This window comes from Canis lupus, chromosome 33 (assembly GCF_011100685.1).
Source record: "Canis lupus familiaris isolate Mischka breed German Shepherd chromosome 33, alternate assembly UU_Cfam_GSD_1.0, whole genome shotgun sequence".
NCBI lineage: Eukaryota > Metazoa > Chordata > Mammalia > Carnivora > Canidae > Canis > Canis lupus.
The window spans coordinates 16,796,086-16,813,435 of NC_049254.1; the positions used below are offsets into that span (position 1 = coordinate 16,796,086).

The 17,350-nt window shown below is 39.7% G+C and overlaps 1 protein-coding gene across 2 annotated transcripts in view; it reads left to right on the top strand.

Annotated features, from left to right (window-relative positions):
• NECTIN3 (nectin cell adhesion molecule 3) overlaps positions 1-16,020 on the top strand; it is a 295,554-nt gene extending 279,534 nt beyond the window's left edge. Inside the window, exon 11 of one of the 2 annotated variants that reach the window (XM_038582765.1) lies at positions 15,993-16,020. In XM_038582765.1, coding sequence (XP_038438693.1) covers positions 15,993-16,005 — 13 coding nt within the window. In that variant the 3' untranslated portion in view covers positions 16,006-16,020. Of the gene's footprint in view, positions 1-7,141; positions 7,159-15,992 lie in introns of those variants that run through there. The other variant, XM_038582772.1, reaches the window with a different exon arrangement.
• The last annotated feature ends 1,330 nt before the right edge of the window (positions 16,021-17,350 follow it).

Here is a 17,350-nt window from a genome sequence, read left to right on the forward strand (position 1 = left end):
TCTCCCCCTTCCCCCCGCCCCCAATAGCAAGTTTAGGACCAGAAGAGATTACCCCCGGGGTTTTAAGAACATCAATCAGTTTCACAGTTGGAGGCAAAACACTTCCTTGGGGAGCATTTCTTAACATAAAGCAGAATGCTTTGTTAGCCTCTGGCTGTGTTGAAAACCAGAATTCACTTTTCTATTCCTGTTCAGTTGTATTTTTCTTCATTTCCTTTTTCCCTCTTTTTCCTCTCTGGCTATTGAGCTGGGAGGCTCTGTGATGGCAAGGAGAAAAGTCACTGCCAGCCTTACCCAAAGACACTGGAGCACCAGTCAGAGCTGAAGTCCTGCCTATCCTTGTTCTCCTGACTAAAGCATGCTAAATCTTTTCTGAAACCCATAAGGAGGAAGTAATCGTATAAAGAAAAGCTGCTTTTAATTTCTGAGAAATTTATCTGTCTCTGTGTACTGATGTACCTACCTATTTATTGGAGGCACAAACCTGTTCAGGCACACAGGCACTGGAAATAGCATGGGTAAGGGTAAAACATAAAACACACAGTAGATGTCCATGGGCAAGCCCAGGCCATTTAACTTAACTGCTCAAATAATGAGATGATTTCTTAAACTTAGGTGAATGTTGTGATGATTATCATTCAGCCGTGATATTTGTGCAGGCTGATAAGGACATTTTTTACATCCTTAATGTAACCAGGAGGTCAAAATAGAAGGTTATCCCTTGCCTGGATTTTTCTGTTTTAAAAAAAAAAAAATCACAAGAGGGTTTGAGTAACCCTTATCTGTGTCTGCCTTACAGATAAAGATAGTATTTGTCTTAGAATTTGAGAAGTGGGGCTGTACATGCTCCTTAAGACTTTAAAAGAGTTCTAGTGATCAGCTATCACTGGTGCCTTTGGAGGGCAGTGCCAAGAAGGCCCTCTCTAACAGCTTTGGTGCCCCAGCAGTGGGAGCTTCCTATCCTCAGTTGTGTCTATCTAAAAACACCCTGTGGCCAGGTGACTAGATACAGGAGTCACGTCACTTCCTAGTATTAGTCCTTCCATGTGGGTTTTAGTTGGATTTTAACAAGAGCTGTTATTTACAACCCATGTGCCTTCTGTGGCAAATAGATTCCACCTGAGGATGCTCCTTTATTTTGCCAAACAAGGTAGCTGTAAGAATGCAATTTGAGGAAGCCAAGGTGTATGAATTTCTCATATTGGGTGGAAATGCTCTATTGGCAGTAGTAGTGGTGGTGCGTGGGGGCCCCTAGGAGTGAAGGCCACTGGAGCGATGCAGAATGGGCAGTGCTGGGGGGAGTTGGAGGAGACAGGGAGAGAGCAGCCAGAGGGGGGAAAAACCAGGAAAGGAAACCTTCCCTTCAACTTCCTGCAACGGCTCCAGTGAAGTCTACTTTTGACTTTGGGTTCACAGGATTGGATTTGTAGGTTTGGGGAAGAAGGGGCTTGGGAGTCTGGTTGCAGCAAAGGCTGAGAGCAGCCTTGGGGCAGAAGAGTAAAACAGGCTGCCTTAGGAAGCCCAGATGTAATCTGTGTATACCAGTACCAAGATATTTGTCCATCTGTCTATCTAGAATACACAAAAATATAAAAACAACTAGACTGGCTTTTTGTGTGTGTGTGCTATTTACATGGTATTTAAAAAATAAAAAACCTTAGAGCAGTGAATATTAACCCAATCAGCCATGATGTATTTGCACTGAAAGAACCAGTTCAATTTCTGATTTGATTCATGGAGTGGATATTAGCATTATACAATCTATATCGCTCAACCAAACACACGCTTTTGTGAAGTTTTTCTTTAGTATTATTATTGCTACCTTCCTCCCTTCATTTCATTGATAGAACTCTGCATCTCCCCCTGCCTAAATGTCTCCCTTCCTTCATCAACTTAACACTGTCACCAGTATAGTTTCCCCAAGCAACGACAAAGATTCCGTTAGAGCCACAGGCACTTCACAGGCTTAAATCTCAGAAGTCTGTGTGTAAATCAATTGTTTCATAGTGTGGTTGCATTCTTCCCTTTGAAACTATATTATAAATTGTGTAGCAGACTTCATAAATCTGTGACCTAAAAACCCTTTAAAATGTGTTCTCTTCATGTGGTGAGATGGATCTTTTTTCTTCTCCTGAGCCTGGCATATATTTAACTAGGTTAACTGAAATAGGCCTTTAGTAATGGAACTCAAGCCAGGGAAGGAGACACTCTTTAATAAAAGAACGTGGGTTAGTACACAGAAAAGGCCCACCTGAGCAGTGGGGCAGGTCTCAGTCCAGGTGTAAGGGCAGGCAGGATGCCAAGGAGGGCAGGAAAGCAAACGGGTTAGCCAAATAATGTGCCATGAGGTTGGAGGAGAAGAGAGAAGACCAAAGAAGGAGTGGTTTCCCTGGTAACTGGATGTGGTGGTCACATGGGATTGCCTCAACTGGAGAAGTTCTACCCTGCGCCCGTTAACTCAGGGACAGACATGGAAGGGCAAGCAGAAAAGAGAGAAAAGCAGGGCTAATCAAGAATGGAAGGAAGTTTTAGCAGTAGCTGTGATTATGTGACTTAAAATTTGTTTCTGGGAACCTTTCTGTGTAGTAGTACACTCTGTAAAACCCCTGAACTAGTCCTAGCACGAAATTCACAGAAAATACTTTATTCTGCAATATATCTGACATCAGCTTTGACTGTGAAAGCCCAAGACTTGTCAGTTATAAAGGCAGAAATTGCATGTACCTATGAGAGTATTTACCTTTTGCCAACTCCAAGGAAACAAAAATGAGTAACTCAGTTATGAATTAATCTTATAAATAGAGCTTAGAATATATCACCGGATGCATTCTTTGACATTTCTGATATCAGTACCATTTATCCAATTACTTTAGGGCTCCAAGATGTGAATAATGGTAGACACAATTCGAGGTAAACCAATCTACAATTTCTTTTTTTTTAATATTTTATTTATTCATTTAGAGAGGTGGGGAGAAGCAGAAAGAAAGTCCCAAGCAGACCCCACACTGAGTGCAGAGCTGCACGCCAGGCTTTATCTCACCACCTGATATCATGATCCAAGAGGAAATCCAGGATTGGCTGCTTAACCATCCAAGCCACCCAGGTGCCCCCAGTCTGCAATTTCTATCAAAAGGAGAGAAGGCTGACAAAAATGTATTTAGTCCCGAGGCTTCTCGGGAGCGAGTTTTCCAAATGTCTTGGGTCCACAAGCACCTTTTGTGAAGTGAAGGGAGATAAGGAGGGAAACAGCACAAGAAGACTTTATTGCCCTGAACTTTCATTTTAGGCCATTTTTTCAGTGGTTTAGAAATATGCAGAATTAGTGTTACTCAGCTTGGTTGGCAGTTTATGCTAACAGAACCCCAGTTGTGGGTGTGGTTACCATGGAAGACACTCATACAACACCCTCAGGCTGTGCTCCTGAGCAAGGTGGGAATGACAATATAAACTGGTAAGAATGGCTGGGAAATCAAATTGGCATAGGCCCCTCTGTAAGGAGCAATAATCACCTCATTTACAAAGGAGAGCATCTCTTCATGCCCCTGGCCACCATTTTCTTCAATATCTCCATAGAGGGATTCAGTCCTCCATCCCACCTAACCAGGAAAGTTGTGATATCGCCTAGAAGGGACAATGTGGGATGGTGGTTATCTTTACCAGTGGCCACCGGTCTGTCAGCTTTTTCTCTGAACTCTCCCCTCCTAATCCAAGTTCTAAATTACCACTGGTGTATTAATCATTACATCTTTATGATCCAAATAGGGAGAGACACCCCTGTTCATTATTCCTCAAGGCATGAGATAATCACAAAGCTCCTGAATATAGTGCTTTTAACTGAAGAATTAGGAATAATGGATTGAAATTACAGTAAAGAAATCATTTAAAATCAAGTGTTACTATCAGCATTCTTTAAATCTTTCTTCCAACCCCACCACAGAGATATGTTGCAGATAGACTTCTTTAGGAAGCAGAATGTAAGACAAAGTTTAGTGTGCAAGATAGGAGTGCCCTTGGGATGGAAGGTAGAAGGGAAGGTAAAGAAGCAGCATTAGGCAGAGAGGTTAGGCTGTGATGCATCCCTGTGAAGGCTTCAGATGACTCCATGGAGAACTCTGAACCTGGGATGGCCCTTCAAAGTTACCTCGAGTTGGGGCAATAGGGAGAGACGCCTTTATACTGCTGTGTCATGAGAGCCGAGGTGCTTCAGAAGGATGCCACTGGGTGAGGTAATGCTCTTCAGTCTAGCCTGTTTTCAAAGACAGCTGACAGCTGAGGGCTTTCTGCCAACAATCCTCCTACCAGCTGGAAGAAGTCTTTGATTCCTAAAAGGGTATCCATGGTGGGGCATTCCATTGTCTACCACAGTTGGCTTTGACTAGCTCACTCTCTCCTTGTACATGGCTGCAGCCGTGTGGCTGGATACCACTTTCTCTGTACTGAGCCCTCTTTTTCATCATCCTCTCTTCTCTCTGAGTCCAGGGAAGCTCCCCAAATCCCAAAGTCAGAGTATTGAAGGAAAAGTGACAACTTCCTGTTATTTATTGCTTTATCTTAGACTTTCCACTCTAGGCTGAGTACTGTGTCTTGCCTTTAGGAACCAAAATTTCTATTAATGTAGTTCTCCTTAACAAAAGCTTCTCTTTAGGACCACAGAGAACAACCAAAACTTTGAGATTTCCTTAATGAATCAATAAATTCCATATTAAATTCTTAGGTTATGTGCCCAAGATCAAATTCATTGCTTCTTTCACTTGTCTACACTGAATTTTAAATGAAAATGATAGGCTGGGACTGATGAAGAATTATTCTCTCCACTTCCAGAGCAAATTAAAAACAAGAATAAATTTATTTAATTTCAAAGATTTAATGATAGACAAAATACATATAGTATAGCATCCTTAATACATTTTTCTTTCACCCCCTCATCAATATTAAATGCTACTTAAACAGCTTATATTTTTTTACCTTCTCTGTATCTATGAGATACATTACTGAATATGAGTAAGATTTACACTGCCTCTTCTTAAATAAAAATTAAAATTCACATCTGGGAAACAAACAAAAAGAAGAAAATCAAAGCATAAAACTTTAATCAGATGAAAGCTTTTCTTCTTGAGTATTCAACAATATCTGGGACAGTTAAATTACATTTCATTGACATCAAGTTACATTGCAATCTCCCAACATCACATAATGATAATCCAACTCACTTTCTTAAGCATCACAAACAATACTCCTGTTTAGATGTTCCTACACAATTTTAAATATATGCAAGAATTTATGTTTATATGCTGATTTGATATGCTGGTCAATGAAATCGTTAGAGAAGTATATAGTTTCTAGGTTGTCACTACAGATATAGATATGAAAAAAGCACTTAAACTTTTTTTATAAGGTAATTTTTCTTGAACCACGAGTTAAGTCTCTGATATACTCAGGTTATACTAGTTTACTATGGCTTTCTTTGACTTAACAATAACTTGTTAAAACAATGTTAAAAAAAAAAACTAATACTTTAGAACAATTTGATTCTATTTAACAAAAAACTGGTTCCATCTTTAAATATGGAGCCTAATCCTAATTCATAAAGTCCCAGTTGTGTGTATATTTTAATTTCTTTTTTTCCCTTCTCAATACAGATAAAAGTAACTAAAATAAATTAGCGTTCAATACTAGTAAAGTGATCGGACTTCACATACATATATACATATTTGTGTTGTGTGTGTGCATGTACATATATACAAAAATAATGTATTCTTTTAAAAAATGGTTATCAGTGACTAACATAATTCTACTTGACAATGAGATTTCATTCAATCAGTTTATTTTCTATATACAAAGAAATACTCAAAACATTTGTGACCTAGTGGATTATAAATGTAATATCATGATTCAGGGGTAATTTTGGAGACATTACAAATGTTTATTAGTACTACATTTTATGAAGACCTTGAAAAATATAAATATAAAAAAAGAAAAATATAAATATGGTAGCCACTTTTGAGGTTGTGTTATGTTCTAGCTACTTTGTATACAGTATCTCATCAAATCCTTATAAAAACTCTACAAGCTATTATTGGTAGTGTTATCTTTTACATATGAGAAATTTGAAGCTCAGGGAGGATAATCGATATACCAAAGTGAAGGAGATGATGAGATTTTAATCCAAAACTCCTTGGCCCCAAAGACCTTAGTATTTTCACTCTTCAACCATGATGAAGCTCAGGAGTCCATCTTCAAAGAACTGTCTAGTCCTGGGCCTTGGAATGGTCAGTTTGGCATTTTTAGCCATTATCACTTACTCTCTTAATTCAGTAAACATTTTTATACCTACCACTAGATGCTAGGAAATGTGACAGGATTCAGTGTGGCCAAGCCAGCTGCTTTTGTGTGTACGGCTTAGGTAGTTGATTTGGGGGGTGATACTTGACTGTGGGGAATTTGTTCACGTCATTCAATCCTACTTGTAAACATATTTCTGGGGTGGTTTTAGAGAGGAGCCTGCTTAGAAACATGAGATTAGTCCTGGTAACACCTTAAAGTGTCAGTAATCTTTTCCTTTCCATGAGAAGAAGATGAAATCATTTAAAGCATGGGAAGAAATTTTATGTTGGCACAGAAAATTGAGGAAAAAATGTGTATTCATTAACTTCCTAATCTAATTGAAAGGACACCTGCAGGTTTTATTGATTAGGCATCTTAGCAATAACTCTGCTGCCTTAATTAGTTCTCTTATAATTGCATGGAGATTAATTTTCACTCTGAGTATCAAATCACAGAAATCAAATAAAAATATTTATTGAGTGTCTTCTTAGTGTGAGTCATCATGAAATAAGAATTGGAAAAATCTAATGAGTTCATCACATTTGTCCTCCATTTAAGAATGATGTTATTTGTCTTCTCCTGTATTTCTTCCAGGATTTTGTCTAATGTGATTTTGACTATCTTATTCTAAGTCACAAATTTTGCCAAATAACTTTGTTTTTCCAGATGAGCAGCCAATTCTTTTTTCCACTTGGAAAACCCTCTTACTCTTACCTGGAAAACCCTCCATTCTATTGTAAGCACTAACATTAGCACGTAGTAGAGTAGCCAGCTCCATTCCCCATCCCATTAATAGCTCTCTGATTTTCTTTCCCAGAATCTCCCTACATCACTCTCAGCCACAACAGATAATGGATCTAGCACTAATCACAGACTCCAGCAAAGACCAAGGTAACCTAAGCAAAACTAGTTAAAACTTTGTTCACCTGCATTTGTTTAGGGATGGGAATGCGACCAACTGAGTTAATGAGAACCTTTCCTCAGGATCTTCTAGAATTATCCAGGGGGAAAAACTCTCTTTAACCTTAGAAGATCTCAGTCTGCATCTGTTGGGTGCCACTGTGTGGAGAAAGCCTGTCTGTGAGTAAGGCCAAGACAGGGGAAGGCAGAGATAAGGAAGGAGAGAAGAAAATTAGACGCTAGGATTAGCTTACATCATTCAGCCTTTGACTGGAAATTGATGTATTCCTGAACTTTTGTAATAGATGAGCCAATAAATTACTGTTCTGAAATAGCAAACTGAATTGGGCTTCAGTACTTATAACTGAAAACCGCATGATAAATATACACGGATCTGCGTGAACAAATGCATCAGTGGGAAGGAAGAGATAGCACCACCCTTGTCGTACAGTCCTTGCTCTTCTCATCTATTCTGTCCAGGTCTTTTGTAGCATCTCCCTCTAACATGCTGCCTTGCCTTCAGCATCTTCACCAAGGTGCTCATGGGGAATTTAGTTTGGAAAAGTTTCTCTTTGTAATCTGCTGTATACCTGAGCTACCACTGGTTGAATAAGTTTGGGATCTGCCCAGACCACCTGAAATGGGAATGGTGCAGGAATTGCATTTGTATGAGATCATTCATTCTATCTTAGGACTTTCTTCTGTAGTGCTCCGAAGCTGTCACATTACTTTGTTCCTATAGTTCGCTGAATCTTGACAGCTGTCAGGCAAGACTTGATGCAGTGACAATACAATCAATTAATATGCCTGCAAAGATACTGGGAAAGAAGATGCTGGCTTCTTTCTAGCATATGAATTCACCTGTCTTCACCAAGCACTTATTAACTATTCTGTTTGGAAAGTCCCTCACAAAGTGACAGATTACAAGGGTCTTCGGACAAGATTTTGATGAGTTTTGTCTGGCTTGTCCAGTTGTGCCAGTGAATCTCTCAGATTGCTTAGCATCATTCACACTGATGCGGTCGTGTGCTGTGGTTACAGACTCATCTGGAATGGTGTTCCTTTCTTTCAGGGCTCTTACTTACTCCAGTCTGTGGCTATGCATTGTGTGTTTTTGACGAAGGCCTAAATACCTGTCTACACCATAAGCTCCATGAGGCGAACTCATCTTTGAATCTGTAGTACCCAGCACAGTGCCTGGCATATGAAGACATTCTGTGAACACTTGTTGAAGGAAAGGATGCATAAATGATGAAAAGAACAAAAAGGGAATAAAGTCACATTTCAGGAGATGGACTGAAGACCTATTTGGTAAAAAACAAACAAAACAAAAACAGAATATACATGCAGTGAGATACAGGAATCTCTTTCAATGAGAAAGAGTACAAATTCTATCCATGGACCCCCTTGTGCCTACTCTTCCAACCCGAGGAGGAGCTGCCTCACAGGAAAACTGCAGTAAAGGCTAGAGTACCCATACTGCTCTGAGAATGGGAGTCTTCACAAAGGTCTTGCTGAAAAGGAGGTGAGATGAGACAGAAGGAGAGATGTTCTCAGATGCATTGGTCTTGGTGCTAGAAAGGATTTGAGAAGACCACCTTGCATAGCCTCCAGCCTTTTACAGGAATGTTTGCATTCAGAGATGTGGCAACCATAAGGGTTTGGTGACTTTCATGAAGTTCAGAGTCATGCTTATCTACAGGAAATGGTTTCAATCTATTCCAGAAACAAGCAAATGGAGACTCATCTTAGAGTACAATTAGGCAAGTTCCCTGTTAGCCTAAAGATGGATGCCCAAACTTTTTGAAACTTCTTTGAAAATAACGGATGGGAGTGGAGAATGAATCACCATGTCTGTCCACACTGGGGGAATTTCCCACAGCTGTGATGCGGCAGCAAGACAAGCGGTGGGGTTAGTGTGGAAAAAGGTGTAGGGGTGTAAGAGTTACATAGGGTGGTTCAAATTCTCTCCTGAACCAGTAACAGCAGCAGCACCACAAAACACAGAAACCCCAACATTCATTGCCTCAGCGAAGGCAGTTAAATCACACGTGTAATGCAGAGCATGGCTGGATGTGTGGTTTCAACACTGTGCTGATGGAAAGCTCTCTGGAGGAGATCCTGCCAGCAATGTTGGAGATCCACAAAATGGCTGTGAAAATGAGCTCAGCGCTGCCCAGACACTTTCACCCACACCCTGCCATGAAAGGACACATGTTGCAGGAAGGAGGGAGACATATGCTTCTCTGCCTGACTGAATCCTAAATAGAAAAAAACACTTCCTGAAGGAGGAGAGCAGTGTGAAGACTGGCTGACAGCACCAGAGCATTGCAGACATAGAGAGGAACTGAGACCCTTTCCCATCAGGATCGTTGAAAATCCACAGAGGATCTGGGGGGCTCACCTTCTCTTTTTAACCCCTGGGGAATGCAGAGGCCAGAAGCAGTCTTCTGAAGGATACAAGGGTCAGAATGGTTCAGAGGGTCTGTCGTGGAGGTCATGGGCCTGAGCAGTCAGGGAGCAGCCCTGGGTCAAGTCCTCTTGCTGCTTCACCAAGGGAGCTACAGGTGATTGCACACAGGAAGCGTTGTTGAGTGAGTCCTAATGTGTGAAGAGAAATGTAGATCAACTGGTGACCCGTCCTTGAGGGCACTGCGAAATGTGGCACAGCCAAGCTCCAGCCAATGAGGAACAGCTTCACCAAAGTGGTTCATAATCCACATTCAAAATGGGCTCTGGGAGGCAGAGCTGGTAAGGGGACAGGGAAGGCCTATTGATGTGGAATGGGTAAGGTCTGGAGGGTGGGGACAATGTCTTCCTTCCCCAGCCTGGAATGCACAGGCAAGTACAATATGTTTTTTTTAATCAACAGTGAATGGTAACATTCTTGCTCAAACAGACAGAGAAAGAACTGTTCTGCTTCCATCCCCTTACCAGGCCATAATGGGCTGAGACACCAAGCAAGTAACAAGCAATAGCAATGGCAGGTTTCTTCGTGGAAAAGCAGCTTTGCTGCAGGCCTGTACCTGACCATGCCAGGTATGCTGTTGAGAATGTGCTTCCGGGTGCTCCCTCAACTCCTTTCCAAATGCAGGTTGAGGGGTCCGCCTGGCTTCTTCTAGACCCATGCTTTGTGAACTTTATTTATAGACCACTAGGGGATGTTGTTAAAATACAGCTTCTGATTCAGCAGATCTGGGGTAGAGCCTAAGACTCTGCATTTCTAAAGAGTGCCCGAGACCACGCTTGGAGTAGTAAATTTGTGGACCCATAGTTTCCAAACTTTGCGGCACATTGGAATCACCTGGGGATCTTGTTAAAGTGCGGATTCTGATCCAGCAAGTCTGAACTGGGGCCCAAGGGTCTGCATTTCCGTCAAGTTTCATGATGATCAGTGCTGCGTCTCTGCAGGCCATACTTTAAGCAGCAAAGTCTTAGACTGCTAATGTATGCCCAAGACTTGCTTGGGGAACTAACAAAAATGCAGATTCCTGAATCTCTCCCCCCCCCCCCCCCCCCGCCGCCCCGCAACTCCCCCACCAGAGTCTGAGAAACTCTTTCTAGGAGAGTCTGGAAATGCAAAGCTTGAGATTTTTTGTACTTCTATGAAAGTTATAATTAAAGAGAAGAAAAAATAAATGTTGGCTTTTTCAAAATCTTTTTACTTTACTCTATATTATGACAATTTTTGCATGCTTGTACTTTTTCACATTTTTATTAGATCCTGGAGGAAGCCTGTCACTCACATAAGCAGAGAAAGGTTGTCATTGGATGCCATCATTGTCAATCATCTTAGATCAAGTGCAGGAAGCAGGTCACCTCAGTGGAGATAGATTGTTACTAAGTTGTGGGCTTTGTTGGGGAAAACACACACACACACACACACACAAAACCTTGAGTGATGTAACTCTTTAGGTTCTGAAACTTTCAAGCCACGGATTTATAGGGAGTCTATGCATTACTCGGGCTATGGCAAGAATGGGAGTCTTTGGCTAAGAATTCCCTCAAAGAGCAGGTTTGGACGGGGGAACAGGAATCTGCATTTGTGCGAATGATTTATTTGCTCCTTGTGCACACTTTCAGAAACACTCTAGAAAAAGGACATTATGTGAAATGGTTCTGTAATGTTCAGTTCTCTCTCCCTCTCTCTTTTTTTTTTACACTTAGTAAGTAGTGTAGTAATTTTCAAACTGCTCCTGAGAGTCTTGTGGATCCACAGAGGTGTCTCTGGAGCCACCTTACCAGAAGCCAGCCAAGAATCTCAAGGCCCTAGTTCTTTGTACCTTGATCCCACATCAGAACATCTGAGCTTTTATATATATAGTCATTTATAAAGGGGTAGCCCCTAAGAGTTCATCTGGAAAAAAAAAAAAAAAAAAGAGTGCCACTGTTAACAGGAAAACAAAATAAAATGCCACTGTGAGCAGTAACAACTTGAAAGTCTCTGGACCAAATGAGTTCATGGTAAAGCTCCCTGTGTCAGGCTCCACCTGCCCCTCTGCCTTTGTCTTTCCATTTTGCTGGAGCTCAATTTTCTATGAACCTCACCTGCAGACCTGCTGGTGCCTTTGCCAATCCTGTCTGGAGCAGCGAGCTTCCACCCTCTGGTGTGCGTTGGATTCCATGGGGCTACCTGCCACAGTGCCTGGGCCCTGCTGCCACTGGCAGGTTGCTGTGGCCCCTACTGACGGCTTGGGCGGGTGCCCAGTTTCCTGGGGAGAGGCGGTAAGGCTTAAGAGGAAAGGCTTTGAAGTCAGACAGACTCAAAATCTAGCTCTGACTCTGCCTCTTCTTAACTCTTTGATCTTAAGCAAACTGTCTCATGTTTTCAAGGTCTGCTTTTCAAGTACGAGCATAAGAACATTCACTTTTCAAGGTTGTTATAGATTCAATTAAATATGTAAAGAGCCTGGCGTAGTACCTGGTATTAGAAGGTGCTCCATGAGTGGTAGCTTCCTTTTAATTGCAGCTTAAGGCTTGTGCTGCCAGAGTGTCCTTGGTGCTGATGTAACGTCACTAGACATCCCAGACTTCCCAGGGGTTTCATACTTAGTTTCAGATTGGAATTGGAAGTTATTTGAAGGTAAAAGATATTTAATGTGGTGGCATTTAGTTAAGTATAAAATATTTGACAAATGTCTCCTCATAAAAGATCAGAAGGAAAAAAATTAACCGAGAGCTAGGAAGGTTTGAGGAGTATAATGGAGAAGTTTGGGGGAATCAGACATCAAGTAGGAGCTTATTGTCTCTCCCAGGTTCGTAGAAACCTTCACCCAAATTAGCAGCAGTTTTTACCCTGGTTATAAAACACGTAGTGCCAATAATATATCATTTCAGTTTGAGTTCACCGTTTTGACTCCTTATAAGGAATTCTGTAGTAACATTAGACTTTCAGATTCAAATCGCAGGGCGACCTACTTAACTATTACCGTTGTCATCTGAATTCTGTTGAATGCTTCAATGGCTAGGTAGTAGGTTAAGCATGTCACACACTGATTTCCTGTAGGAAGCAACAACTCTCTTAGGTGGTGCCATTCTCCTTTTGCAGGGGTGGACACCGAGGTCTGCAGATAAAGGGCTTGGCAGGGTAACACAGCTTGTGAGTGGCAGGAGGACACTGGAACCCTGGTTGTCAGACTCCCAAGTCCACCCTGAACCTCCGTAGGCCCCAAGCCACTCAGTGCCTTTCTGTCAAGGCTTAAGCAGAAGATGGAAAACAGAGCTCTTCCTAACCCAGTAATGGACCTCTGTGTGTCTCTGGTTCACTATTCTCTCAATTAGCAACAATTCAACTTGCAATGATGGGCATTTGAAAAAAATCTAAGTAATTGAAAAATCAAATTACTTGATTTTGAGGGGGCAACAGAATGCTTATATTTCCAAGACAGAGACCATTTCCCTTGACATAAATATAGTGTTTATCAGTACTGAATGCTTTCACCAAGTGGATGACATGTGTTGTTGCATGTGACATGCAGGTCACCCCCATTATGTCCCATGAGACATCATCACCCCCATGGAGCCAAGGCATAGACATTTTGAGTTACTTTATTTTTTTAAAGATTATTTATTTATTTATTTATTTATTTATTTATTTATTTATTTATTTAAGAGAGAGGGAGAGCGAGTGAGTGAGTGAGCACATGAGCAGGGTGGGAGGGGCAGGATGAGAGAGGGAGAAGCAGACTCCCTGCCTAGCAGGGAGCCCAATGTGGGGCTCGGTCCCAGGACACTGAGATCAGGATCTGAGCTGAAGGCAATACTTAACTGAGTCATCCAAGTGCCCCTTGAGTTACTTTAATGTGGTCACTTTGTAAGGAAGTGGTAGAGACAGGAATCCAACCCTGATTAACCTGATTCTTAAGCTTGTGCTCTTTACCTCTATACCATATTGTCTTTAGTTTTTGTAAAAAATAATTTTCTCATTCACTTTTGTCTTCATTCGATATTAAGTAACTTGAAGCCTTACTTTTTTTTCTATTTCCTTTCACTTTCCTACAGGGTACAGTTCAAAGTGGTCCACACAGCAGGAGCTCTGAGTGACTTCTGAGATCTGCTTTACAAGGGCGTAAGGGGAGGTGGATTTATGACCTGAATCATACCACTAACCACATTTGTTTTGTCCTGCTGATTCTTGAGGACAAACACTCTCCCATAGAGGAATCTCATCAGTCTTTCAAGATGTGTGATTAGCTCTTCTTAGGCATGTGGTTTATCAGCCCACTTTTGTATCTTCTAATACGCATGGACTGATTTACATGACTATCCCTGAGATAATGAATTGTTACGAAACACAGATGACTTGAAGAGTTTCTCTGAATGGAAGTACGCCAGGCTACGATCCATGCCATCTTGTTTACTCTTCATTCAGAACACTCATCAGCTGAATGACAGTGCTTTTGCTTTACGCCATACAGATGTTAGTGTCTTATCTACATTCCTTGACTCTTTATTGTCCTTGAAAAAAAATAAATAAACACAAGGCAACAATCTGGTTTCCTTTTAAACTTTCTTTCTGAAAACTCTCCTCTTCTTGAGTCCCTATTTATAGTTCTTGGTAACCATTCATTTATTAATTTTTTTTTTCACTCACCAAATACCTATAGAGTCCTGAGTACTAAGGTAGACCCTGAGTCACAAACACAGAGATGGTTTTCACCTTCATAAAACTCACAGTTCTATTCACTTAATAAGCGTGTGCCTCCTTGTGGCATTGAAACACACAGGCACACATTTTATAGTGTTAACAAAATTTCAGCTGAGCTAATTTGAACATGGAATTGGCTTTATTAAGCGAATCATGAATACCAAGTGGATAGGTTGAAACTGTTATTAAGTCTTGGTTTGCTGTTGTGATGGGCAAACAACTCCATATGGGGCTTGTTTATCTCTTTTTTAATGATTTATTCATTTTCATAATGTCGATTAGTAAAATTTATTAAGGTTTCTTACAAAGTCTGTCTCATTTAGTCCTCAAAGCAACTCAGGAGGTAGTGATTACTGTCAGACAATGTATAAATGAAGGAAATGAGATTTGGGGGGATAAATAATTTACTTAACTAACAGAGGCAGTAAGTGGCAGGTTTGGGATTTTAACCTAGTTCTTCAGCAGAAAAATCCAATTCAATGTCCTTTCTCAGTACTATGGCAACATCACTTTAGTTAGTGTTGCTTCAAACTGGCATTTACATTTTTACTTGGCTTTTAAAATCTTTTCATCTCATTTCTCCATACTGAGTGTTCACAGATCTCTTATGCATAATTATTGATACAATGCTGGAAAGCCCTTTTAGTTAGTTGGATTATCTTCTGCTCTACATTCCAAAAACTGCCTCACTATAGCTCATCACAGCACTTCTTCTGTGATCTATCAAAGTTCAGGACTTCTTAGATGATGGTTATGATTATCTGTGAAAAACATTGAAAGTTACACTGAAAGTTGTTCATGTTTTTAATGTAGCTGTATAATCAAATTCTTGTGTGAACTTAGTAGTGTGATAGGGATGGTGGTTGCCTTTTATTTCCATTTGACTTGTTTTTCAAATATTAGGCTAGTCCAACAGAAGAAGCCTTTATGTAATATGAGAACAAGTTATATATGCTCTCTTGAGCCCTATGCAATAGAGAGGAAGCAGGAGGAACTAGATTGGCAAATGAGTTCTAAACACTGTTAAGGTTCTCTTGAATCTTAACTTAACCATGTCTAGGAGGACACCATTGCAGAGACTATGTTAACATTAAAAGATCTTTGCTAAAATAATAGTACAATGTATCTGAAAAGCTACTAAGAATTGTGACAAGGTAATATAAAAAATGTTATATAACATAAGTTATATGAGGGTTCTTATATGTTCTTGCAATGGGGTTTGATAACAGGATTAGAATGAAAATATAGATTTCTGCTGCCTTAAATGGTTTTTGAAGTAACAGAGATAAATAATAATTTAAAAAATTAATGCCTCTTGAAGTCAAACTAACATAACCCTGATTCAGAATATCCTTTGGTTTTGTAGTTCATGTGGAATAAATATTCTCTAATTGGAACTTGGCTTTTGAACCAGTTGATAACAAGCAACTGTTTCATAATACTTTAAATCTATCACTCTAAGTGGTCTCAATTATTGTGAAAGTACATGGCATTTATTCAAAGCACATTTATCGTGCATCTACTATAGGCATAAGTATGAGATTTTAATTGCATATGGTTTGGCTGCTGCCACCATGCTCACTTTCCCATTGATTGAAATCTATCTTTAATCTTTCCATAGGATTAATATTTAGAATGTCAGCAAGTTCAACCCATTGCCTCTCTGAATACATTTATCTTCTTACCAGGGTAAGTGCAATTTTTTTAAAGAATAAATGGGGTGTGTTTCCATGACTCTACATAGTTTCTGGTCCCTGGAGTATCCATTGGCTCCATTCTTTCCCAGCAACTGCACTCTAAAGCAGCTGCAAACTTGTCTTAATCAAGTGTTCTCCTCATTCCAAGACCTAGACCATATTTTACTTATAGTTTTTAACTCCCTTTAACTCTGAGTTGCAGTTACTATGTATTGTCTATGTTTCTTCCCCATCTTGCCATCCATAAAATTAAAGGGATCATTCATGTTTAATACTTGCCAACACCTTGGCCAACTATATGTATGTAACCTTGTACCAAGAGTTATAACTAATGGCTACCATTTGTTGGGGGCTTATTATGTGTCGAGTTGTATACTAGAGAATTAAATTTAAATTAGTAATATGCTAATTTAAATTATTTGGTGTATTTTAATAATTAGATTATTAATATTATCTATTATAAATTATGATTATAAATATAGTTAATATTATAAATTATTCATGTAATCTACCTAGTAACCTGGTGATATGCATGCCCATTTTAGAGATGAGAAAGCAGAAGCTAAAGAAAAACAAGTGACCACAGTTACATCATAACCACTATATAAACAGTACAATTCTTTTTCTCTAGAATCTCACAATTTAAATTTAAGGAACTGTGTTATTGGGAATTGGTTGACTGTTATCCACAGGAAATATAATGGGAGTTCAGAAGAGAGAGAGTATTTTTTTTACCTTTGTTTTGGAAAGCCTTTTGGAGGTGGCAAAATTGAACTGATTATTGAATGGTGGATATGATATATAGTCCTCACTAAGGTTTTTCAGATTGATTCATATAAATCCTGCACATTTCTTGTTAATTTTTTTGTTATTATGACTATGTATTTTTGAGTTATTGTGAATGGTATGATTATTTCATTGTGTTTTCTCTCACTGGTCATTGCTGATTTATAGGCAATTTATTGATTTGGGGATATTTATTTCATAATCTGCAAACTTGATGAGCTCTATTATTAGTTATTATTATTATTATTGGTTCTACTACTTTTTTATTTGATTCCCTTAAGTTGCCTGAGTAGGCAACAATCATATCATCTTCAAATTAAGATATATTTGGCTCTTCTTTTCCAAGATGTATCTCTTAAATTCCATCATGGGATTAGGTAATACTGGTAATAGCCAACATCTTCCTCTTATTCTGAATTGAACTTCAGAGTTAAATGTAATATTGACTGTTGATTTAGATAAAAGTCCTTCATGAAGTTAAGGAAGCATACCCTGG